We start from the raw sequence: 24,640 nt of genomic DNA, 5'->3' as shown, positions 1-24,640 counted from the left end.
GGGACCTTACAGATCATTGTATGTGGGGGGTACAAAGATGAGGTAGTCATTCAAAAATAATGTTAAACACTATTATTGCACACAGTGAGTCCAGCAACTTATTTTGTGACTTGTTAAGAAAATGTTTACTCCTGAATTTATTTAATCTTGCCTTAACAAAGGGGTTGAATACTTATTGTCTCAAGACATTTCAGCTTTAAAATGTTTATTAATTTGAAACAATTTCTAAAAACATAATTCCACTTCGACGTTATGGGGTATTGTGTGTATGCCAGTGGGGGGAAAAAATCACAATTGAATCCATTTTAAATTCAAGCGGTGTGAATACTTTCTGAAGGCACTGTATGTGTAAATTTATTTTTGCAATGCTAGTGCACGCAATGCCGGCGGTTTGGTCAGCATGCTAGGATTTGGGAGACAGGATACAAGTGGTTAGAAAGAGCCGATTATGTAATGTAGTGGTTAGTTAGAACAATGTAGAGCAGGATGCTGTCCTTTAAAACATGGCGAATGGTTTTGGTGCTAAAATGGACGAGAGGCATAAAAATCAAGACTAAAACAGTTTAAAAAAAGATCTGAATCTGAATCTTTGTCCTGGTAGTAGATCCTTGCCACATTTTTATCCTAGTACTAGCCTACAACAAACACTCATCCCAATCAACATCAAATGTTAGTCTAGACAAACACTCTCATTCAGAAACATTGTAGGTAAAAACTATTATGGGATAGGTAAAATGTCAAATTTGATTAGGCTTTGTTATCTCATAACGTCTTATGTGAACTGTGTGAACAACAACGGACTACTTTGTTCACGCTTGGCATTATATTCTCCCGCCAAACTGAACAACAAAACACGAACACTGGATGCAGAACATCACGCTCCAGCAGCACATGGCTGTTGCCATCCCTAACTAAACACAGTTTGCTATGCTGAGAAAGGCGTTTATGCATTTTACAGTTTGCTATGCTGAGAAAGGAGTTTATGCATTTTTTAGTTGTAAGAAATCAAATAGCAAATGTTTTGTCAGATCTATCTATCGTGTGGTGTCCGACTCCTATCTGTGTTCTCGCAGGCATAACGTGGTGATAGAACTTTGTAGAACACAGTTCCGTTTCTGTCTTTGATTGTACTCCAATTTATGTAATCTCGCGCCAAATTCTCGGAAGACAAGAGACCCTAGTTTCGCGCGCTGAGGCTAAACTCCGGTCACAGTTTTGATTGACAGGCATTATAGCCCCTCAGAGAGAAACTCAGAAGTGGTAATAGCCAATAGTGAAACTAAGATTTTTTGGCAGGCGGGGAAACACACCGTTGAAGATTCTTATTGATTCAGTCGCCTAAAAGCAGTCTATACAGAGGAGTTGTGTACGGATTACTAAACGTCATTTAATTATTTGCATTTGGAAGAAAAAACAGGTAATATAATGTTTCTACTTCGGCAAGTTTGGTATTTTAAAAGTTGCTGGCTAGCTGAAACTTGGCACAGTGAATAAGCTAGCTAACGTTAACTTTGCTAACATTTGGGAGGGTGAATTCGAAATATTCCAGCTAACGTTAATTTCCCTCGACAAAGTTTACATGCTTAACATTACTCACTAGGTACGTGTCAGTGTGATCAATTTAACAGTATTTCATTTGGTTACCTAGCGAGCAACTTCAACTCCAATTTATTAGCTACTAATCTTAGCTATGTTGTAGCGTTATGTAGCTGCTGTAGCTAGGCTAATGTAACGTGGTGTGCTGTCAATGTCGATTACCACACATCGACTAAAGTAGTGTGATTTAATCAGGCTGTAATACACAATTAATTGGTACGTGTATAGCTAGTTACAGCCTGAAACTAATGCCTGAAATCGTAAATGTTTCCTACAAGCCAGAATGTTGAATAAAATCACATTTCAACTCAGTTCTAACATTACCGGTTGTCTGTGCGGTTTGTCCTTGCTTCAACTGCTCGATCGAAATCTGAGACAAAATATCCACAGGAAAAAAGTATTCTTTACGCAACTTTTTAGATAGCCTGTAGGTACAGTATCGTTATATGGTTTGGCACCGAGGTAGCCAGCAGTTCGGATCCGCTTCCTTACAGCTGCACTAGGGTCGGACAGGCTTTGTGGAATTCAGCTCCATCTACATCGATTTTCCTAAGATCAAAACTTAAACAAATGTTAATAATGAAATGCTTATCTTGTACCTATGTTTGTCCACTGTAGTTGAGTGCCTTTGTTTGTTTGCTGAAATCCATACCTTTTTCAATAAACGTTAGTCCAATACAACCACTAAGGGCTCTACAGTGCTACCATTTTGGTCGCAAATGCACCTAAATATTTTCCTGTACTACCTGGAATGTTTATTTGGGAGCACCAGTGCTCCAGGGGGGAAAAACGATTTTGTAATTGCTGGCAATTTTATATTATTAATACCTCAAAAAAATAATGTTTCTGCTCCTACATTTCTTTTTTCTACTACATTTTCAGCTTAGGAGCACACGTGCTTCTTGTAAAAAAAAATGTCAGCATAGAGCCCTGCATCTGTTTCCCTGTTGCGATTCAATTGGCACATGCTCATTTGCGCTGAATTCCACAAAGCCTGGTCTGTGCTCCACTCAGTTGAGTTCATCAATCTTACTTCACCGTGGAGTTTAGTGGCTAGTTTTATATTGGATATTTGGTTTTTTTTCTTGTCAAAAGCAATTTAACCAAGCATGCCATGAATATTGTATATTCTGAATCGGGATGATTGAGAACGATCAACACCTTTTTTTATTTATTAATCTATACAAAAATCTAAAATTCACACAGATGTTGCATTGTTTTCCATCCCCGATTCAGAATATACCATTTTCATTGTCATGCTTGGTTCAGTAGCTATTGATGAGAAGGAACCGAATATCCAATACAAAATTAATTTTACCTCAGTGCCAACCTGAACCATATACCTACTGGCCCTCTTAAAAAGTCGGGTAATAATACTTTCCTGTAGATATTTTGAGCAGCTAAAGATCAAACTGCACAGACAACTGGTAGAGTAATTTTATTCGACGTTCTGGCTTGTAAGGAACACAATTTTACAGGCATTCGTTTCAGGCTGTATATACCAATTAATTGTGTATTAGAGCCTGATTTAATCAGACTTGATGTGTGGATGCTAGCAGCTTCTAGCTAGTTAGCTTCTGAATTGCAATGGCTACCCATTAGCTGTTAGGTAGAATGATTAGCTAATTTAGTTATAACTTCCTAAGATGGCTAGGTAGCTATTGCAAAATAGTTTGTTTACAATAGCTATGGAGATATTACTTGCTGATTTTAATGTTCACTTGTATAGCTAGCTACGCCAATAGGCAGGTAGCATAGCGGTTAAGAGCTGGTTTGAATCCCTGAGCAGGCAAGGTGTAAAAATCTGCCCTTGAGTAAGGCAGATCTGAACAACAACAACTGCACCCTGGACGCTGACATGGATGTCAATTAAGGCAGCCCCCCACACCTCTGATTCAGAGGGTTTGGGTTAAATGCGGAAGACACATTTCGGTTGAATGCATTCAGTTGTGCAACGGACTAGGTTTTCCCTAACCAGCCGAGAAAGCAAATGGCACGCTTTCTTGAAGCATGCATTCAATCCCCTGGTTGAGATATTGAAATAACTAGCTACAATAACTAGCTAGCTACTTGTAAATTGTTTCCCCAATAGTGTTTTATTATTAACTTGTAGCTAGCTAACAAGTCAAAGTATACTGGTCAAGTAGCTTGCTAACATAAGTACAGCCACTACAATGTGTATCCAGGGTGGGAAATTAACTTTTTGGTCCACCAGCCACTGGAAGGTAGATCAAAATAAAAAAACATGTTGAACCAAAACTCACACTAACGGATGAGCCTCCTTTCTAATGTTTGTAAAACAAGAAATGTATTTCTAGTAAGAAGTAATGTGGTGTATAGCTTAATTTCATTCTTGTGGCCTGCGACAAAAAAAATATACATTTTGTTATAATATTTATTTTGATGTTTTTTTATTTTACCCCTATTTCTCCCCAATTCCGTGATATCCAATTGGTAGTTAGTCTTGTCCCATCGCTGCAACTGCCCTACGGACTCGGGAGAGCCAATGGTCGAGAGCCATGCGTCTTCCGAAACACGACCCTGCCAAGTCGCACTGCTCACTTAACCCGGAAGCCAGCCGCAATGTGTTGGAGGAAACACCGTCCAACTGGTGACTGATGTCAGCTTACAGGCGCCCTGCCCGCCACAAGGAGTCGCTAGAGCGTGATGGGACAAGGACATCCCGGCCGGCCAAACCCTCCCCTAAACTGGATTACGCTGGGCCAATTGTGCGCCGCCTCATGGGTCTCCCGGTCACGGCCGGCTTTGACACAGCCTGGGATCGAACCTTGGGCTGTATTGATGTCTGCGCCACTCGGGAGGCCCCGTGACCTGCGTCTTTTAACCAATGTATGTTAAAATAGTCGAAACAGTTCTACAACTGAACATCAAGAATCAACAAAGTGCCTGCCCTGCCACAAATTGCTGAGTGATATGGCTAATTATTATAGTTCAGGGCTCTACGCTGACGTTTTTCAAGGAGTACGAGAACGAGCTGTGGCTCAAAGCAGCCTCAAACGTTTTCAGTCAGACATTCACGCTTGCCATACGGAGTTGAACTATCTAACCAACATTTTGAATTGAATAACATTGCTTGTGAACTTCAGAGTTGTAACAATTTGACGCTTTAGTTAAAGGCATGTACAAGCGCATAGCCTACTAGTAGTAGCAGGGCATAAAATTAACTCCCGCCAAATGCAGGTAGATTTAGGTATCGGCGTGTAAGAATGTATATTTCACCAGCCACGTTGGCGGGTGGTGAAGTGCAAGTATTACATTTGCTAATAAAAAGTCAAGTATGAGCATGTGCGAGTTAGTGTTTGAAAAATGCTGCAGTAGCTGTTTTCAAAGTATTTCTGCTGTTTTTGTTTCATAGCTGCTAATGGCACAAAGAAATACAAATACTATAACCCAACTGGCGCAGTAACGCTGCCTGGCAGGGGAGCTGTGCGCACTGAGTGAAGTGCTGATTCATTTTTGGAGGCATAAAAGTTGGTCTAATTTACTCAAGTTTACAAAGTGGAACTTTATCCTTATGTTTCTTGGCTATTTACCTTGTTTTGTTCACAAGCTAGTTTGTTTTTCAACGTTAGTCTGTTGCTTCAACTGATAGCGAAGAGACGCCCTACTCTGATCCCAAATCTCAGACTCGAGTGGCCCGTTACCGCAGTAACCCCCTGCCCTTAAAAGGGCAACTTAATATTGTCTCTGATATTTTGGTTAAAAGACTTGGGTCACAAAAAAATGAATCAAATGTAGCAATATACCACATTCCTTATTAATACATTTCTTGTTTTAGAAACATTTACAAAGCTTGGTCATCTGTTTTAGTGTTTTTTTTTTATGTAACTATGGCAAAAAAAATTGGGCTGGTAAAAGATCTGCGTGGCTGGTAGAATGTATTTTATATATATACACTACCATTCAAAAGTTTGGGGTCACTTAGAAATGTCCTTGTTTTTGAAAAAAAAGCTTCTTTTTTTGGGGTCTATTTTTAAAATAACATAATTGATCAGAAAGTAAGTGTAGACATTGTTAATGTTGTAAATGGCTATTGTAGCTGGAAGCGGCTAATTTTGAATGGTGTATCTACATAGGCGGACAGAGGCCCATTATCAGCAACCATCAGTCCTGTGTTCCAATGGCACGTTGTGTTTGCTAATCCAAGTTTATCATTTTAAAAAGGCTAATTGATCATTAGAAAACCCTTTAGCAATTATGTTAGCACAGCTGAAAACGGTTGTGCTGATTTAAAGAAGCAATAAATCCAGCCTTCTTGAGACTAGTTAAGTATCTGGAGCATCAGCAATTGTGGGTTCGATTACAGGCTCAAAATGGCCAGAAACGACTTTCTTCTGAAATTCGTCAGTCTATTCTTGTTCTGAGAAATGAAGGCTATTCCATGCAAGAAATTGCCAAGAAACTGAAGATCTCGTACAACGCTGTGTACTACTCCCTTCACAGAACAGCACAAACTGGTTCTAACCAGAATAGAAAGAGGAGTGGGAGGCCCCGGTGCACAACTGAGCAAGAGGACAAATACATTAGTGTCTAGTTTGAGAAACAGATGCCTCACAGGTCCTCAACTGGCAGCTTCATTAAATAGTACCCGCAAAACACCAGTCTCAACAGTGAAGAGGCGACTCTGGGATGATGACCTTCTAGGCAGAGTTGCAAAGAAAAAGCCATATCTCAGACTGGCCAATAAAAGATTAAGATGGGCAAAAGAACAGACACTGGACAGAGGAATATTGGAAAAAAGTGTTATGGACAGACAAATCAGAGTTTGAGGTGTTCAGATCACAAAGAACATTTGTGAGATGCAGACCAAATGAAAAGATGCTGGAGGAGTGCTTGATGCCATCTGTCAAGCATGGTGGAGGCATTGTGATGGTCTGGGGTTGCTTTGGTGGTGGTAAAGTGGGAGATTTGTACAGGGTTAAAGGGATCTTGAAGAAGGAAGGCTATCACTCCATTTTGCAACGCCATGCCATACCCTGTGGACGGTGCTTGATTGGAGCCAATTTCCTCCTACAACAGGACAATGACCCAATGCACAGCTCCAAACTATGCAATAACTATTTAGGGAAGAAGCAGTCAGCTGGTATTCGGTCTATAATGGAGTGGCCAGCACAGTCACCGGATCTCAACCTTATTGAGCTGTTGTGGGAGCAGCTTGACCGTATGGTACATAAGAATTGCCAATCCAATTTGTGGGAGTTGCTTCAGGAAGCATGGGGTGACATTTCTTCAGATTACCTCAACAAATTGACAACTAGAATGTCAAAGGTCTGCAAGGCTGTAATTGCTGCAAATGGAGCATTCTTTGAAGGACACTATTTCTATTAAAAATCACTTTCTAACCTTGTCAATGACTACATTTGCTATATTTCCTATTCAAACTAATTTCATGTATGTTTTCATGAAAAACAAGGACATTTCTAAGTGACCCCAAACTTTTAAACGGTAGTGTATATTTTTTCATCTACCTGCCACAGTGGCTGGTGTACCAAAACTTTTATTTAAGGCCCTGAGTTAGTCATCGCTCCTGCTCAAGTCTACACATTCTGGGTGATGCGAAACAACGTAATTTCACTGGCTTCTTCTCTGGCGAGCTCTCATCAGCAATAGTAATGGTGACTTTTTGTAGGCACAAACTTCGCCATGGCTCGTTGGTCAAATTTTATGGGGAAATTAATGTTTTTGTTAAATGCTGAAAATAAGGTCTGTGGTAAACACCGGCTTAGATCTTATAGGTTTTGTACAATGAGAATCCTCATCAGCTAGTGTCACATTTTGTGAATTTATGACGCATTTATGTAATCAAAACAAGCACAAAGGCTTCATAAAGGTCATGTTAACTGACTGATATCTCAGAACAAAACCTATAAAACTAAGCATGTGTTAACCCCAGAACTTATTTTCTGAATTTATTCCAAAACTCCCATTTACCCCATAGGAATAGCTGAACGAACCAGAGGTAACTAATATCTGTATTTTTAGGACTACAAGTTGGTGAGCATTTCACATTCTCAAAACTTTTCTTTGCACACCTCCCACTACGAGCGTTGAAGATTTTGTGCCGATTAAAATCAAACGTTTGAAAATATCGGGACGGCTCAAAGACTGGATCGGTAGCCCTCAGATTGCGTCTCTGACCCGCTAACATTAAACAAGCGTCTGTGATTGCTGTGCCCCGAGTAGGAAACATGGGGATTTTGTTTTCCGATTTCAACTTGTCCTGGTAATCTAAATCGGGGCCAAAATCGTGTAGTGTACGCCGAACCTAGCTTATATTCAAGTTTTGAGTCGATAGTTATGTTTAGCAGGGTAAACTTATTTTGATATCATAATCTGTCACAGCACGTTTTTGTACTCATTCAGCATGTTATATATATATATATATATATATATATAAAAAAAAAAAAAAGATTTAATTACAGTACCATTTGGACATTTTCATGTTCAAAGTATATTCCTTAAACCTAAGTTAAATGATGCTGTCGCTGCTTCCCGTTGACAAGACATTTTGATAAATAGCCCAATGTCAAACAGTTTAACGTGTCCAAATCAATAACCAATATGTAGAAAGAAAATATATTGAAACAAAATGTACTGTCTACACATACAGTACATGTAATGGTTACACCTTATGAACTGCAAACGCACCAAAAACCCTGTTTTGACAAGTGCCAATAAATCTCTTATCGATTGGGGGGGGGGGACTACACTACTGAAATCACACGGCATCTGGGAATAATATGTATATCACTGGTTGAAGACAGCCAGCTACATTTTGGATTGTTGCATTTTGTTTCAAGTGGGTAGACAACACGGAAAGGTCAACGCAACACTATTTTCTTAATCACTCATTGATATCACGTTGAACTCCAATAGTCCCCTGTAGCTCAGTTGGTAGAGCATGGCGCTTGCCATGCCAGGGTTGTGGGTTCGTTTCCCACGGGGGGCCAGTACGAAAATGTATGCACTCACTAACTGTAAGTCGCTCTGGATAAGAGCATCTGCTAAATGACTAACATGTAATGTAAAATGGGGCAAGAATGTGGGGTGTAGGTACTGTTTAAAAGGGGTTTGCCTTCATTTGAAAGATGACTAAACATGTGAGGAGTGGCCAATTTTTTTTGTTTCTTCTAGCCACAGGGGTCTGAAATCCCACTACAGACTGTGTATAACAAGCTGGTACTAAATCAAAGATATTGATCTGTTTTTAAGCAATAGGTTTTGGTCATCACGATCTTACAAACTTTAATACCAACATCACCAATCTGAGTTAAAAAGGATGTGTATTTCCTGTAACTCTTGTGGTGAAAACGTTAGTCTGTGTAATATAGTAACACGTTCTGTCCACCAATTATTATACTATATTTATATATAACATTCATAATATCAATTATTACATTACTATTTAGGATGATAGTAAATGAAGCACACTCACAGATTTTTACAACAATGACTTCTATTTCTCAATACTTTAACCATTGAGAGAGTTAAATGCTCCTAAACACAATTTAACCAGGCACTCTAGACAAGAGCTTACATAGTGACTGCATCAGCCTGAACCTTTGACATCCCTTAAAGGCGCTGCATGGTCAATCCGAAGTCTGCATTGGCCATGCAGCATTTACGGTGATACAGCCTCTGCAGAAGTCAGGGCATTCATACTTCTTGCATTTCACGCAGCAGCGCAAAGCTGTCAAGGAAGTGAGTTTGTGTTTATACACGACCTCCCGCCCCCACCTACCGTCAACCAATCATGTCAATGCGGCGCTATACGGAGCCCTCTGCATTGTTACAAAATTTGAGAGGTGCACAGAGATGCGGTACGGAGCTTGAGTTTGGCCTCTGCATGTCTCCGGAGGCTCCACAATTGCGTCACACCCTCCATACGAAGCCTCCGACCACATTTTTGGATCAAGCATAAATGGTCTCTTACCATGTTAAAATGTGTTGAAACAGTGCGCTTAACACATTGTCAGGAAGTGAAGCCACATTGTTTGATACAAGCGCTGCCTTCGCGCCTGGATGGGGTTGCAGTAGCTGCATTTTAAAAGGGTTAGGATTGGCTTAGTAACCCAGTTTCCCGCGCTATATTAAAATCAGCATGGCTTGAATGTTTTGCCTTGTCTTTGTGAATGGGAATTGAAATGACTTGAAGTCTTTCTTTACTGACATTGATTATTTATCCACTTGATCAATGGTATTAATCAATAGTTGGCACAGTAATACAGTACTCAAAGGAAAGAAGTGGAGAAACATTGAACCACACTGCTCTTTCAACTCGACTGTATCAGGTGCCATGCTGCTGTTAACCCACAGTTTGGCTCCCTTTTGCACAGGGCAGCTGCAATGTGGATTCAAGTGCGCACCATGGATGGCAAGGAGACCCATCGGATTGACTCACTGTCCAAACTCACCAAGGTGGATGAGCTGCGCCTCAAGATCTCTGAGCTCTTCAAGGTTGAGCCAGAAAGGCAGAGGCTCTTTTACCGGGGCAAGCAGGTGGGGCAGATGGATTCTTCTGTTGCAATTCAGTTACAACAGGGTTGCTGAGGACCTTACTAATCATGTCTGAATATATATGTTCTGTTTCTGATCCCAGATGGAGGACATCCACACCATCTTTGATTACAACGTGGGGCTGAACGATATAGTGCAGCTGCTTGTTAGACAGGCTGCGCCCCCTGCTGCTGTCCTCAAGAGCAAGGACAAAGAAGCCGAGCTGTCTGACTCTGACTCTGGCTGTGGCTCGGCTCAGAGCGAGTCGGACAAGAGCTCGACCCACTGGGAGACAGAGGTGCAGGCAGCTGGCACCTCGGCCCAAGCCGACACACCAGACCTGGTCGACCCGGGATTTGGCTTTTACAAGGTAAACGTGGGGAACGTCTCTAAATGGATGAATATTTGCTGTACTGGTATCATTTGATGGGGTGAAAGGATGCTTTTAACTGGATAAATCTAAAATGGTAAATCTGCTTCAATATTGTGGCGCATTCTTGAATTGGCGTTGAATACAATAGAAGCAGGCTTAATTTTAAGTTGCAATACAGATTATTTTAAATCCGTGACAGTAGCATTGTATGGTTCACTTTACAGTATCATTTTTTAAATTTATTTTTCAGATTAATGAGTTTGTTGACGCCAGAGACTTGAACATGGGCGCCTGGTTTGAGGCCCAGATTGTGAACATTACAAAGACCACAAAGACACCTGGAGAGGAAGAGGGCTCTGATTCTAAACCCGGCGAAGAGGAAGTTATTCACTACCATGTCAAATATGAAGAGTGAGAACTTCCTCATGCATTCCATATTTCAAAGATCTGATTGGAGACATTATGCCTCATTGGTGACAGTGTTTTGACCGTCACCCTCAATGAACATGTATAGAAAAACAATTGAATGTCCGTGTGGAAGGTATTGCTGTCTATCGATGAGCTGGACCAATGGGGGCATTGGTTTTTGGCGCCAGGGTGTCAATACCACAGGGTACCACTTGGTTTCCGTATCCGCGGCAGAACACTATTTGTTCCATTTCCGTCTCCTACTCTGACTTTTTATGTATTGCTTTTTTTGAATGCAGTACCACTCCATCCATGTCTTTCCTGATAATAGTATATGGAAAAAATAATGTACAATTCCATAACACTGCAATTGGCAAATAAATACATATTTGTGCTTGATAATTTGCAACTTGCCCTTCCACATTGTATTGCTTGCAAGTGTAAGAACCGGAGGAACATTGAATTGAACGATGACTCGTATTACTCGATGTGTTTCCAGCAGTCAAGGCTCTCAGAATTTAAACACTTATTTGACCCGCTTCTGTTCTCCGATATGTCAATCATCTTACAAAAGCCCCATTATGTAGGAAGCACCTGCTGTGTATCTGGGCTGAATACTGACACTGCCTCTGTCTGTGTGGTCTCTCTAGCTACCCAGAGAACGGCGTGGTGCCGCTGCAGTCCAAGGATGTGCGCCCACGCGCTCGCACAGTCTACCAATGGCACCAGCTGGAGGCGGGCATGGTGGTCATGGTAAACTTCAACCCAGACGAACCCAAGGAGCGCGGCTACTGGTATGACGCCCAGATCCAGAAGAAGAGGGAGACGCGCACTGTGCACGAGATCCATGCCAAAATACTGCTTGGGTAATATATGTTAGTCTCAGCTGTAAGCCCCCCCCCCCTTAAATGTTCATACCATGATGGTTATGGCATTAAAGGAGTGACTCATCTGATTGAATGGTGTGTTCTATTGATTTGTTGAAATGCATTGATGACTTGTTATACATTATTGATCTACACAGTATGGGTTGTACTTTAGTATTATGTTAATGTCAAAGTTTTGCCATTTATATAATTGTTTTGCATATTAGGACCATGAAGGGTATACTAAGAGCTCATGTTTATTTCAGGGTTGCCGGTGACTCCCTGAACGACTGTCGCATCATGTTCTTGACTGAGATCTACAAAATCGAGGAGCCTGGCGCCTTGGATGGATCTGGAGCGGGATCTGATAGCCCATTGAAAAGTAAGTTGGAGCTGTTTGCAGGGCTTTAAATAAAATGTAATTGGTAGCAATTTAAAGTTAGGAGACTTAAATGTATTGAGATACAGCCTATATTGGGCCTATAAGAATTCAAGCTACTTTTGAAGCCCTAGAGACAAATGTAATCCTGTAAAGACATGTTTATTATAAAAGCTAAAATGTTGCTACAAATACCTGTCATTGAGATATACAAAGTAATTTGTGGAATATTAGGTTTCTACAATGTGTAAAAAATAAGTATTTCCTATTGAGATGCATTAAATTGTTCACTGTCTAAGTCAGGGGTGTCAAACTCATTTTAGCTCAGGGGCCACATGGAGGAAAATCTATTCCCAAGTGGGCCGGTCCGGAAAAATCATGGTGTGTGTGTGTATATATAACTTAAAAACAACAACTTCAGATTGTTTTCTTTGTTTTAATACGATCAACATAAAGCTGGAGCCTGAGGACAGTGTGTCCAAAATAGTACAAGCACAACATCACTATTAATCATAAAACACGTCAAGTTTATTTGAAAATTCTAAAGAAAAAGAACACACAAACACACAATGCCTCAGTGATTAACAGAACTGTTTCACAGATCACAGAACTATATCAGGGTGTCATTTCTCAGGCAGAAATGTAGATAAAAATAATGAAATCCTGTTCCCCAAACAAGTGCAAGAACCACAGAGTCAAGAATAGGTTAAATATACAAATAAAATAAAATCAATTAAAAACAATAGCACATCAACATAAAAACATATAAACATAAAGCTGGAGCCTGAGGACAGTGTCCAAAAGCACAACATCACTATTAATCATAAAACACCTCAAGTTATTTGAAAGTTCTGAGGACAAAGAACACACAAACACACAATGCCTCAGTGATTCACAGAAGTATATCACAGATCACAGAACTATATCAGGGTGTCATTTCTCAGGCAGAAATGTAGATAAAAATAATGAAATCCTGTTCCCCAAACAAGTGCAAGAACCACAGAGTCAAGAATAGGTTAAATATACAAATAAAATAAAATCAATTAAAAACAATAGCACATCAACATAAAAACATATAAACATAAATCTGAAAGCGTTGCTCAAACTCCCGTAACAGTCCCGTTATTTTATCTTTGAACCGCTTCATGTCTGCCACATGTTGGGTCGCGCACACATTTTTCAGACAGGGGAAGTGAGCTGCATCACCACCGGCAAGTTGCGTCTCCCACAATGACAGCTTCAACTTGAAAGAACGTATGCTGTCATAATACTGCGTGACAACTTTGTTGCGCCCTTGCAGCTGTTTGTTCAAGTTATTCAGGTGCTCTATAACATCCACCATAAATGCAAGGTCCGGCATCCATTCTGCGGAATGAAATTCTAACAATGGTTTGCCCTTTTCTTCCATGAACTGTTCAATTTCTTCTCGTAAATCAAAGAAACGCCTCAGCACAGCACCTCGGCTTAACCATCTTACCTCAGTGTGGTATGGCAGGCCATAGATGTGGTCTTTCTCTCTGAGAAGGCTGTCAAACTGACGGTGATTCAGGCTTCTGGATCGGATGAAATTAACAGTTTGGATGACCACCTTCATGACGTTATCCATCTTTAATGACTTGCAACACAAAGCCTCCTGGTGCAAAATACAGTGAAAAGTCAAAAAATCACGTCCTCCATTTGCAGATTGCACTTTCTCTCTGAACTTTGTCACAACGCCTGCTTTTTTCCCGATCATTGAGGGCGCACCATCTGTAGCCAGGCTGACAGCGCGGGACCAGTCCACTCCGACCCTGTCCAGCGCGCCGACGAGTGCGGTAAAAATATCAGCTGCTGTCGTTGTATCTGACATCGGCACCAACTCCACGAACTCCTCTGTGACGGTCAATGTGTCATCAACTCCGCGGATGAAAAAATGGCCAGTTGTGCAACATCTGTAATGTCCGTGCTTTCATCAATTGCAACCGAAAACACAATAAATGACTTTACTTTTTGCTTCAACTGGCTGTCCAAATCCACTGAAAGATCGGAAATCCTGTCTGCAACTGTGTATCTTGTCAGGCTGATATTTGCAAAAGCCTGCCGCTTTTCAGGGCACACAATCTCCGCTGCCTTCATCATGCATGTTTTTACAAATTCACCCTCACTAAATGGTTTTGAAGCCACTGCGATTTCATTAGCAATGAGGTAGCTAGCTTTCACTGCAGCGTCACTGATGTCTCGGCTGTGAGAAACACAGACTGCTGTTTCTTCAGACCCGCCAACAGTTCATTCACCTTCTCTCATCTCCGCTGTCCTTGAAAGTTGTCATATTTGTCGGCATGAAGACTCACATAGTGGCGACGAAGGTTATATTCTTTCAGCACTGCAACATGCTCTGAACACACCAAACATACAGCTTTCCCATTCAATTCCGTGATTAAATAGGATGACCATTTTTCTTGGAACACTCTGCACTCTGCGTCCACTTTTCTCTTTTTTGACAGAGACATATTGGGGCAATGAGGGTGCCAAAGCACATAATGTTAAAAGTAGAAGCCGTAATAAATATCGCGGGCAAAACAAAGTAGCTCATTGGCTGCACGTGCTTGACCTACTTGCTCTGCCCCGGTATAAACAGTTTGCTTGCTTAACACAATTGCTATTGCGCCATCCAGTGGACGCAATTGGAACAGCAGTTTATTTTATTGAAAAATTGCAGCGCATTTTTATACTTTAATTTTTTTATTAATTTTTTTAAAAATCATCTCGCGGGCCGGATTAAACCCGTTTGCGGGCCTGATCCGGCCCGCGGGCCGTACGTTTGACACCCCTGGTCTAAGTGTAAATTTGAGTGAAGAAATGCAAGAGATCTGTCTGCTTGCTATGATCATTGATCTCCTGAAAATAAGCAATGGCTGAATCCCAAATCATCCCCTTTCCCTTCCCCTCGGCCCTCCATTTGCGCGTTCACTCGCACCTCCGCCATATGCACTAGTGTCATATGTTAGAAAACGACAAGACACTATTGTTACCATAGAAACTCTGGGATTAATGTAAACTAGGTTCATGATGCATAAGATGAATGTTAGTTGCTATGGCTGCACACCAACCTCTTAGTGGTTTGCAAAGTACTTACCATATTTTGTATGCTTATGTAGATACATCCAATACACTGGTGCAGCTCTTACAGGAGGGGTTACAGTACCCATAACGTTTTTAAGTAAAAGGGCTGACGTTCTCTTTGCTCCTGCTCTCTCCAGGGTCAAACGGACCCGAGTGCAAACACTGCAAAGACGACCCCAAGAAGAACTGCCGCTGGTGCAACTGCCATGTGTGCGGCGTGAAGCAGGACCCGGACAAGCAGCTGCTGTGTGACGAGTGTGACATGGCCTTCCACATCTACTGCCTCAACCCCCCACTGACCAGCCTCCCCGATGACGACGACTGGTTAGTATAGACCCATTTCCCTGCCACGTTTTGAAAAGTTGCATAGCAGTGGATACAATCACATGCAACTTCAAAAGCAGCTTGTGCAAGTAACATGTAATCAGATGGTTATCGTCTATGTCGCAAAGTCATCAGATAATTTGATTATCTAGCAAGGTTAAATATCACAAATGGAGCTAGATAAAGCCAGAAGAATACTTGTTGAACCTCGCTATAGCCATCAGTCTTAGGTGTTTTCATGGTCATCGCTCACTCACTGTTAAAGGAACAATCCACTCAACTTTTGGTATTTGTTTCATTCGTCCACTGTTGATACAGTCCCAAAATGTTTGCATGTCAGCAATCAAGTTTTCAAGATGTAGAACTTTCAAAATGCAAATTGTCATAGCTAGTGTGACGCGTTTTGCATCTTATGATGCAAAACTCATCATACCGGCTGTATTTCTGCCTACTTGAACGGCAATGGCTCAAATGAAAACATGAAAAGACCCTAGGAATCGATAGAACATCGCTGAGAGATTCACAAAAACAATATAACATTCAAAATGCATCATACTGTGACACTTTGTATTATGAAAGTTCTGTATCTTAAACTTGATTGCTGACATGCAAAACATTTTGGAACTATCAACCGTGGACTAATGAAACTAATACCTAAAGAGTTTTTGAGTGGAATCTTTAAGTTTGTCAAGGTCCCCTGTAGCAGGATCGCTTATGCGATCCTGCTACAGAGCGTTTTGGTACAGGGATGCGCGCGCATCACTCGTACTTGACGTCTGTTTGTAAACACACACATTGGTCTATACTACAGTACTGCTGTCTGGGCTGGTATTCTGTCCGTCTGGCCATTGTCCGCTTCTAGAGCTGCTTATGTGATGGTCTTAGTCATACCAATGTGTCAGATGGCACTTAAACTGTTTTTAATTGGAGTTTGAGGTGAGCATGTGATGGTTTCTTCAAGCTGTTTTGATTTGGCCATTTTGAGTTGAGCATTCAGTTGAGTGGCTTTCTATCGTGAGCACAAGTTCATGGTGTACTGTACAAATGACTTGAACATTTCTGTCAGATCTCTTTGCACAGAGAACACCCACGGATGCTTGTGTAGCTCTCCCTGGTCTCCATATCTGTGCTACAGTGAAGTGTGGTCTGTTACCTCTGCATTGGGGGAGCTGCCTTCTCTCCTACATGTATTCAGCGGACCAGCACAACTCTTTCCCATGCCACTGTTAACTCTCTACATGTGTGATGCAGTGGTTTTGTATTGCATCACACATTTTGGCTGTTCTGTTGTTGCCTGCTTGTTCTGATCTGTATTTATTTAAATCCCGCTAGGTATTGTCCCGAGTGCCGCAACGATGCCAGTGAGGTGGTGCTAGCAGGAGAAAAACTCAAGGACAGCAAGAAGAAATCCAAGATGGCGTCCGCCAGCTCAACCAGCCAGAGGGACTGGGGAAAGGTAAGCGCATTGAGAAATGGGGCAGGGGAGGGTGTACCTCTTAGTGGAAAAAGTACAGTGGCCGTGTCCGAATAACTGTACTTGCGCTCTAAATAGTAGGCATTTTGGGAATGCAAAAAATAACGTTTTTTATAATATGTGACATTTTCTAAAATGTATTATGCTTTAAATGCCAGGTTGTCGTGCACATTTAGGCTTTTCATCTAGTCGAATTCGTTGCACTCTCTTCAGGAAGAGAATCCTCTTGAGACCCATGTGTCTGACAACAGCTAAGGGGACGCGCTATGCCAAATTGCACGAATGGAGGGAATAAACGCAATTCCACATTAATGACTCATTCTCAGTAGGATGAGCTTAGAATGCTGATATTTGTTGTGTACTCCCTTTTTTTACTAAACAGTATGTTCTAAATAATGTTGTACAATTAGTATACAGTTTAAGTAAGTAGGCAAGCTAGATTTAAGACATGGCCACTGTCACGCTTCTAAACCGTACATCGATTTGTTGTTAGTTGAGTACATTCTTGTGTTTTTACACTACATCTTCTCCTATCAGGGCATGGCTTGTGTTGGCCGAAGCAAGCAGTGCACCATCGTCCCTTCCAACCACTACGGCCCTGTCCCTGGCGTCCCCGTCGGAAGTATTTGGAAGTTCAGGGTCCAGGTGATTTGTCTTCTTTTTGCAATAGGCTGAAGAGGAAAGCGATAACTGCAGTCCTTTTTTGGATAATGTACTCAAAGAAATTCTAACATAATTTGACCATGTTGAAATATACTTTTTACATTATTTTTCAATGACTAGGTCCTGGTAGGTTGTCCGCTGACATTTTCGCTCCTCTATTTTTGTTTTGGCAGGTGAGTGAGTCTGGTTGCCACAGGCCACATGTTGCTGGGATCCACGGGAGAAGCAACGATGGAGCTTACTCCCTAGTGCTGGCTGGGGGCTATGAAGACGACCAGGTATTTAGACTATCTTCCATATTGCATATCGCAGGAGGCTGCCGAGGGGAGGACGGCTCATAATAAGGGCGTGAATGGAATGTTATTAAACACATGGAATGGTATTAAACACGTTTTTTTGATACCATTCAATTTATTCCATTCAAGCCATTACTATGAGCCCGTCCTCTCCAATTAAGGTTCCACCGGCCGCCTGTGGTGCACGTCATGTACATCTATTACAAGCCCCCATCCCAACAAAATAGCTGCAGGGTTGGAACACTAAGCATGAATGGTCACTGTACTAATGCTGGTTTTCAATTGGTCCCAGGATGACGGCAACGAGTTCACCTACACCGGCTCTGGAGGGCGCGATCTGTCTGGCAACAAGAGGACAGCCGAACAGTCGTGTGATCAGAAGCTCACCAATATGAACAGGTTAGTGAGCAAAACGAATCAGATCTTTTTGCACAGAGAACACCCACGGATGCTTGTGTAGCTCTCCCTGGTCTCCATATCTGTGCTACAGTGAAGTGTGGTCTGTTACCTCTGCATTGGGGGAGCTGTCTTCTCTCCTACATGTATTCAGCGGACCAGCACAACTCTTTCCCATGCCACTATTAACTCTCTACATGTGTGATGCAGTGGTTTTGTATGAGGGGGAAATTGGTGATATGCAGAAGGCCGGGCTTATTGGCTTTGCATGTCTATGCCTCTTTTGAGCACTGGTTTGTGACTGTTTTTAACAATCGTGACTTGTTCTAGCAATTCCCCTTTTATTGAATCGCTAGAACTCTAAATTATTCAAATAGGACATATGAACTTATGTTTAAACTGTGAGTGTATTTATTTGATTATTCACTGCAGTCCACAATTTGATTCTCATTTGAATTAACCAATCTTAATTTGCCTGTGACCCAGGGCTCTGGCTCTGAACTGCAACGCATCGGTGAACGAGAAGGACGGGGCCACTGCAAAAGACTGGAAGGCAGGCAAGCCGGTCAGGGTGGTGCGCAGCTCCAAGGGCCGCAAACACAGCAAGTTCAGCCCGGAAGACGGCAACAGATACGACGGAATCTACAAGGTGGGAATTCTTGTTTTTTATGTTTCATGTGAAATTAGGTTCCATTAGGCTTGGGCGTTATACTGGGGTATTTGGAAAAAAACACAGGATGGTTTTTCAATACCGTCAACTATTTATTTGAAGTTTTTCAATAAATTTGAATATTTGTAGCTACTTTTTAAGTTAATACCTGCAGTCAACTTGTGCAATACGTTTTTGAGATAATGCAGATTGCGTTCTTAATTTCACCTGTCACATTATGAAGCTTACCGTAGTTCCCCAGAACAGTTGAGCCAGTCACGTGTTTGTAAATAGCACGGCGGGAGCTGGTGAGTCCATAGCATTCTATATCCATCGGCGAGTCTGTTGTGCGGCGCACATGAGGTGAAGTTGCACTTGAATGCAATTCACTACTAAATGTTTTCAATCATATCTTATGGCTTTCTGCCAGAAGTCAAAGAGCTCTGGATTTCTTCCCTGTGCTTCCAACTGTCACGAGAATTTCTATCTCTAATTAATCAAACGTAATGCTCTGAATAATTCCCAGAGGGTGTAAATTCTCTGGTTTAATCATGAATTAAACAAAGGTCCGCAACCAGCAAGAATGATCTGTATTTTTAATCATGGAGAGCTCTGGCGCCAAAAAACATACATACAGCTTTTATACCCCTTGACACACAAAGGCACTTTGCTCCGCCCACCTTTAAACCGTTTCTTAGTCCCCTTCACCCTGGAATGCTTTCTCAACAGTTTCTAACTCCTCCCCCTCTGTTAGTGGGTTGACACTACATTATAACTCTTATACCGTTCACACATTTATACTGTATTTGGGGTGAAATCCTTTAGTCATTATTCTTAAAATACAAATTAATCTATCACCAACTAGTGTTTTTATTTTTTTTGCTGTCTTCAGAACCGCATGCATCACAATTTGTATTAATTTGCACAATTTCTCTCATTCACTTTAGTTGTAAATGTCCACGCATTTAGCTAACAGCGTCTGTGATTTCACAATTAGTTAGCATATTTTGTTAGCATTCTGGTAAAGATCCCAATGGGCTCTTCTTGCATTTTTTAGCCCCCTTGTGTGCTATGCCGGTAATACCGTAAATCCCGGGATGAGAAAAGGACTATGAAAATCGGGATACCGCCCAAGCCTAGGTTCCATATGGTCCTCTGTAATGTAACCCTATTAGCAATTTACAAGCCTGTTTCCATTATGTCTTATCTCTGCATTAGTCACACATTAATACCAAGTGTAAATGGGGTCTCCGTTCCATGCGGACTATTCAAAATGCCCGCCTCTTTTCCAGGTGGTGAAATACTGGCCAGAGAAGGGCAAGTCCGGCTTCCTCGTCTGGAGGTATCTTCTCAAGCGAAATGACGACGAGCCAGCGCCATGGACCCGGGACGGCAAGGAACGCATCAAGAAACTGGGACTCACCATGCAGGTAAAGTGACATGGATCATCCTGTAAAATGTCCAGTATGAAGGTTTTTTTGTCGACCTGACCAAATTCACATAGAAATGTGAGTTATAGATCTGTCATTCTCAATGATAGCAAGTCTTAATGTTTATTTATTTTTTTAAAGCAAGTCTATGTGGAGGATCTGTTTTTGTGCGCTGTTAAGTTTTGCGTTTTTTGTCTTTCGGTTTTGTACACCAGCTGAAAATACGATATATTGGGTTTTTGAAAAGAGACATCACAATACTTAGATGCCGATATGTATTGCGATTCGATATTGTGATTTGATGTTCAAAACATATTTATTATTAGGTTCACCCATCTTAGTACTGGGTCGGACCCCCCTTTTGCCTCCAGAGCAGCCTGAATTCTTCAGGGCATTCTAGAAGGTGTCTGAAATGTTCCACAGGGATGTTGGTCCATGCTGATGCTATGGCATCACAGTTGCTGCAGATTGGACGGCAGTACATGCATGCTGTGAACATCTCATCCCAAATATGCTCTATTGGGTTTAGGTCTGGGGACTGCTCAGGCCACTCAAGTAAACTGAACTCGCAGTCATGTTCCAGGCAACATTTTTCCGCTCCTCAATTGTCCAGTGTTGGTGATCGCGTGCACACTGGAGCCGCCGCTTCTTGTTTTTAGCTGATAGGAGTGGAACCCGTTGTGGTCGTCTGCTGCAATAGCCCATCCGTGAGAAGGATCAAGTTGTGCGTTCCAAGATGCCGTTTTGAACACCACTGTTGTACTGCGCCGTTATTTGTCTGTTTGTGGCCCACCTGTTAACTTGCACGACTTTTGCCCTTCTCCTTCGACCTCTCTCATCAACGAGCTGTTTTTGCCCACAGGACTGCCGCTGACCGGATGTTTTTTGTTTGTCGCACCATTCTTTGGTAAACCCTAGACACTGTCGTGCATGAAAAGCCCAGGAGGGTGGCCATTTCTGAGACGCTGGATCCGGCGCGCCTGGCACAGACGATCAAACCACGCTCAGTCTCTTAGGTCACTCGTTTTGTCCATTCTTGTGTTTAATCGAACAGCTAACTATTTAAAAAGATGGAGAACAAGGTATATGATGAAAAATACAGGAGTTTTGGCGCAGGTACAGCTGACTAGCGCTAGCTAATGCTACCTAGCTTTTTATTTCTAACGAATTGGAGTCAAATCAATATAATATCGTCAAAATAATAACTATGTAACTCTAGAATTTAAATATTTGTTTCATCACTACTACACAGCGGTTTAGATTGGTTTAGACTAGAGACTCATGGTACATGCATTGCTTGTTTTGTGACTAACTGAAATTAGGTGAACATGAGAGAATTTTCGCAACCAGGTAATGACAGAGCAATTTCTACATATTGTGCCTTTTTATTAACTAGCTCAGGTGATAGTGCAGTTTATGCGTTTTGTTTTGAGGAATATCTTTGGTTTCAGTATCCTGAAGGCTATCTGGAGGCCCAGGCTGCCAAGGGGAAGGAGAAGGAGAACAAGGAGAAAGAGAACGAGGAGGTAACTGAAACACCCACCAAAGGGAAGCGGAAAAGAAAGTCTCAGTCTAATGGTGAGTGACTTCAAAGTAGCTCTAGAATAGCTTTAACCACACGACACTGGTAGCTTTCAGATTTCCAACTGAGAATACAGCTGCAAATTGCTAATTTAACAGGCTGTTCTCACCTTTCTAATCAATTATGGTTGTATTGACCCTGGATTAAGATTAAATGTGTTCTTAATTTCACCAGAGTGTCAGAAGACATGTGGTCTTTTGTTGCAGAAGCTGAAGAGAAGTCGTCGCCAGCCAAGCGCACTCCCAAGAAGATGAAGGTGGAGGCTTACAAACTGACCAAAGAACAGAAGGCCTGGATCAAGGATGACGAGCCCAACAGGAAGGTGTGGGACGAAGCCATGGAGTCTCTGGCCCTTGGCCCGGTAAGAGAAGCCTTTCCAGATTTCACACTATTGGAATTGATGCTGATGCAAAGCCAATGGGTCTTGAAGTGACCATCTGAACTAGGGTTATCGCGATACTACTATACCAGATTTTCCTTAACAAAGCAATCTAAACGCTATGTTTTTTTTTTTTTTTAATCTACTTTATGTGAAAGATTGTGTGCTATAGCTTGCAAAATAAACACGTGACCGGGTGACAAAAAGGCTGTTTTTTTTCCATCATTAGGACTGTTTTCCTCAAGAAATTAAGTCTTCTTAGTTTCCTTTTCTTCCTAGTATTGTGATACTGGTATCCTTACAACCCTAATCTGAACCTTAGAATGCAGCAAGCATTGGTGTTGTTGAAATGCTGTTTTTTTTCAATTGTCTTCATCACTACACCGATATAAAAAATATATATAAGCTTAGGTGGTGTATAGACATGGATCATCCTGTAAAATGTCCAATACGTAACGTTTTGGGTGACGTGACCAAATTCGCATGGAAATGTGTTATGGATCTGTCATTCTCATTGAAAGCGAGTCTAATAAGCGGTAGATCTGTTCTATGTGCGCTATTTCTATGCTTCCCATTCTTAAGTTTCCTTTTTGCGTCTTTTACTTTCTGTTTTGTACACCAGCTGAAAATACGATAACTTTGGTAATGGAAAATATATTTCACAGCAGTTTAGATGGTGTACAATGATTCTCTACACCAGGGGTCTCCAAACCTTTCTATCATGAGAGCTACTTTTTTTTATTTATTACATGTCACAAGCTACAATGTATTTTTATAGCTTTTAAATAGGCACATTCTTCTCTTCTCACCTGTAACTCATCCCCAGATCCTTGGTGTACAAGAGATTTGTTTTCTGTTAATATACCTGGTAAAATAATGGTTAATAAACTATATTTGGCCTGACTGGCCCCATAAATCTCTTGATTTTATTTTTCCTGGTTTGGGATTATTGTTATTACAATTATTCATAGAGAAACAATGTAAATGTATGTTCTGAGTCCATGTCAATGCTTAAATCGCATTAGAAGACCATTTGAGGTCTGGAAAAACTAACAAATTTGGATTTGAGTAATTCCCCATTTAATTGCGCATTTAGAAAGAGGAATGTGTTGGTCTAGCGACGTTTCTGTTGGGCCTACTGCTGCATCACGTCATGGCAGAGTTTGTAAAACAATGGCCACCCAGTTGATACAAATAATCATAAAATAGTTCTCAGGTAAGCCTACTTTGCAGTTAACATTTAATTTGAAAGGTTTTTGGGGAAAGTCTACCCACAAGACTGTTATCATTATCATTGCTAACTGGCTACATAAGGAGTGATAAACGCGCACACCAAACAGACATACAGTGGCAATATCACTGGAAATGTATTTGCAGATACTGTTACGGGTAGCTTTTTTTAAGCCAATAGTGGCTAACCAGGGGTGGGATAATGTCAATGTGGGTTTGGAAAGTAGCCGGGAGCTTTATGTATATGACAGTTTGTGATGGAACAAATGGGGGAGAAAAATACATGTACTTTCAGAAACGCTTGGCGAGCTACTCAAAGGTGGATCTACCTGTTCGAGACCCCTGCTCTACACTATACTTGCTTGTTTTGTCACAAACTGAAATTAGGCAAACTATTAGAATTATAGCAACCAGGAAATGGCATGCATTAAGACTTAGAACCTTTTTTTTGAATGTCCATATCAATCTCCTCACTTACCATGGTTTGGGTACTAGGTACTTAACAGTTACTTTTGCTTTTCCAGAAATTCCTGAACAAAGTTGAGGAGGTTTTCTTGTGTATATGCTGCCAAGAAGTGGTATTTCAACCTATCACCACCGAGTGCCAACACAATGTCTGCAGGGTAAGTTGATCTTCTTTGCTAGCCTTGCACTGAGATTTTGCCTTTCCATCCATTGAGCGCAAGAAAAATTGAGCAAGGTATTGAAAGGTGCATTTTTCATTTATTTTAGGAATGCCTTCAGCGGTCTTTCAAGGCAGAGGTGTACTCTTGCCCAGCATGCAGGCACGATCTGGGCAAAAACAACCCAATGACTGTCAACAAACCCCTCCAAGCCATTCTCAACCAGTTCTTCCCAGGATACAGCAGTGGACGGTGATAACTTGTTCCAGCTGCTTGACCAGCATGGGGAGTACATGAACTATGAGGGCAGTTAAGCAGTACAGGCAAAAAAAGTAACTTTTCTTAATATATTT

General features: G+C 41.4%; 1 protein-coding gene across 1 annotated transcript; it reads left to right on the top strand.

Annotated features, from left to right (window-relative positions):
• Positions 1 to 1,341: 1,341 nt before the first annotated feature.
• LOC311131405 (E3 ubiquitin-protein ligase UHRF1-like) lies at positions 1,342 to 24,640 on the top strand. The gene is made up of 17 exons (XM_084164369.1): positions 1,342 to 1,417; positions 9,954 to 10,116; positions 10,217 to 10,483; positions 10,737 to 10,897; positions 11,545 to 11,760; positions 12,027 to 12,142; positions 15,379 to 15,565; positions 16,898 to 17,021; positions 17,577 to 17,684; positions 17,876 to 17,980; positions 18,291 to 18,397; positions 18,881 to 19,043; positions 20,336 to 20,473; positions 21,925 to 22,051; positions 22,262 to 22,416; positions 24,189 to 24,287; positions 24,397 to 24,640. The coding sequence occupies exons 2-17, from the start codon at positions 9,964 to 9,966 to the stop codon at positions 24,541 to 24,543; spliced, it is 2,373 nt and encodes a 790-aa protein (XP_084020495.1). The 5' UTR covers positions 1,342 to 1,417; positions 9,954 to 9,963; the 3' UTR covers positions 24,544 to 24,640.

The sequence above is a fragment of the Coregonus lavaretus genome, assembly GCF_964263955.1.
Source record: "Coregonus lavaretus genome assembly, chromosome: 6".
Taxonomy (NCBI): Eukaryota; Metazoa; Chordata; class Actinopteri; order Salmoniformes; family Salmonidae; genus Coregonus; species Coregonus lavaretus.
The sequence above is the reverse complement of the archived record's forward strand: the minus strand, read 5'-3'. Positions and strand labels throughout refer to the sequence as shown.

Excerpts from the sequence above, each read along its gene's own strand:
- LOC311131405 (XM_084164369.1), top strand. The coding sequence starts at position 9,964 with ATGTGGATTCAAGTGCGCACCATGGATGGCAAGGAGACCCATCGGATT. Across the intron at positions 10,898-11,544 it reads TACCATGTCAAATATGAAGA|CTACCCAGAGAACGGCGTGG; the intron begins GTGAGAACTTCC and ends TGGTCTCTCTAG. Across the intron at positions 22,417-24,188 it reads AGTCTCTGGCCCTTGGCCCG|AAATTCCTGAACAAAGTTGA; the intron begins GTAAGAGAAGCC and ends TTGCTTTTCCAG.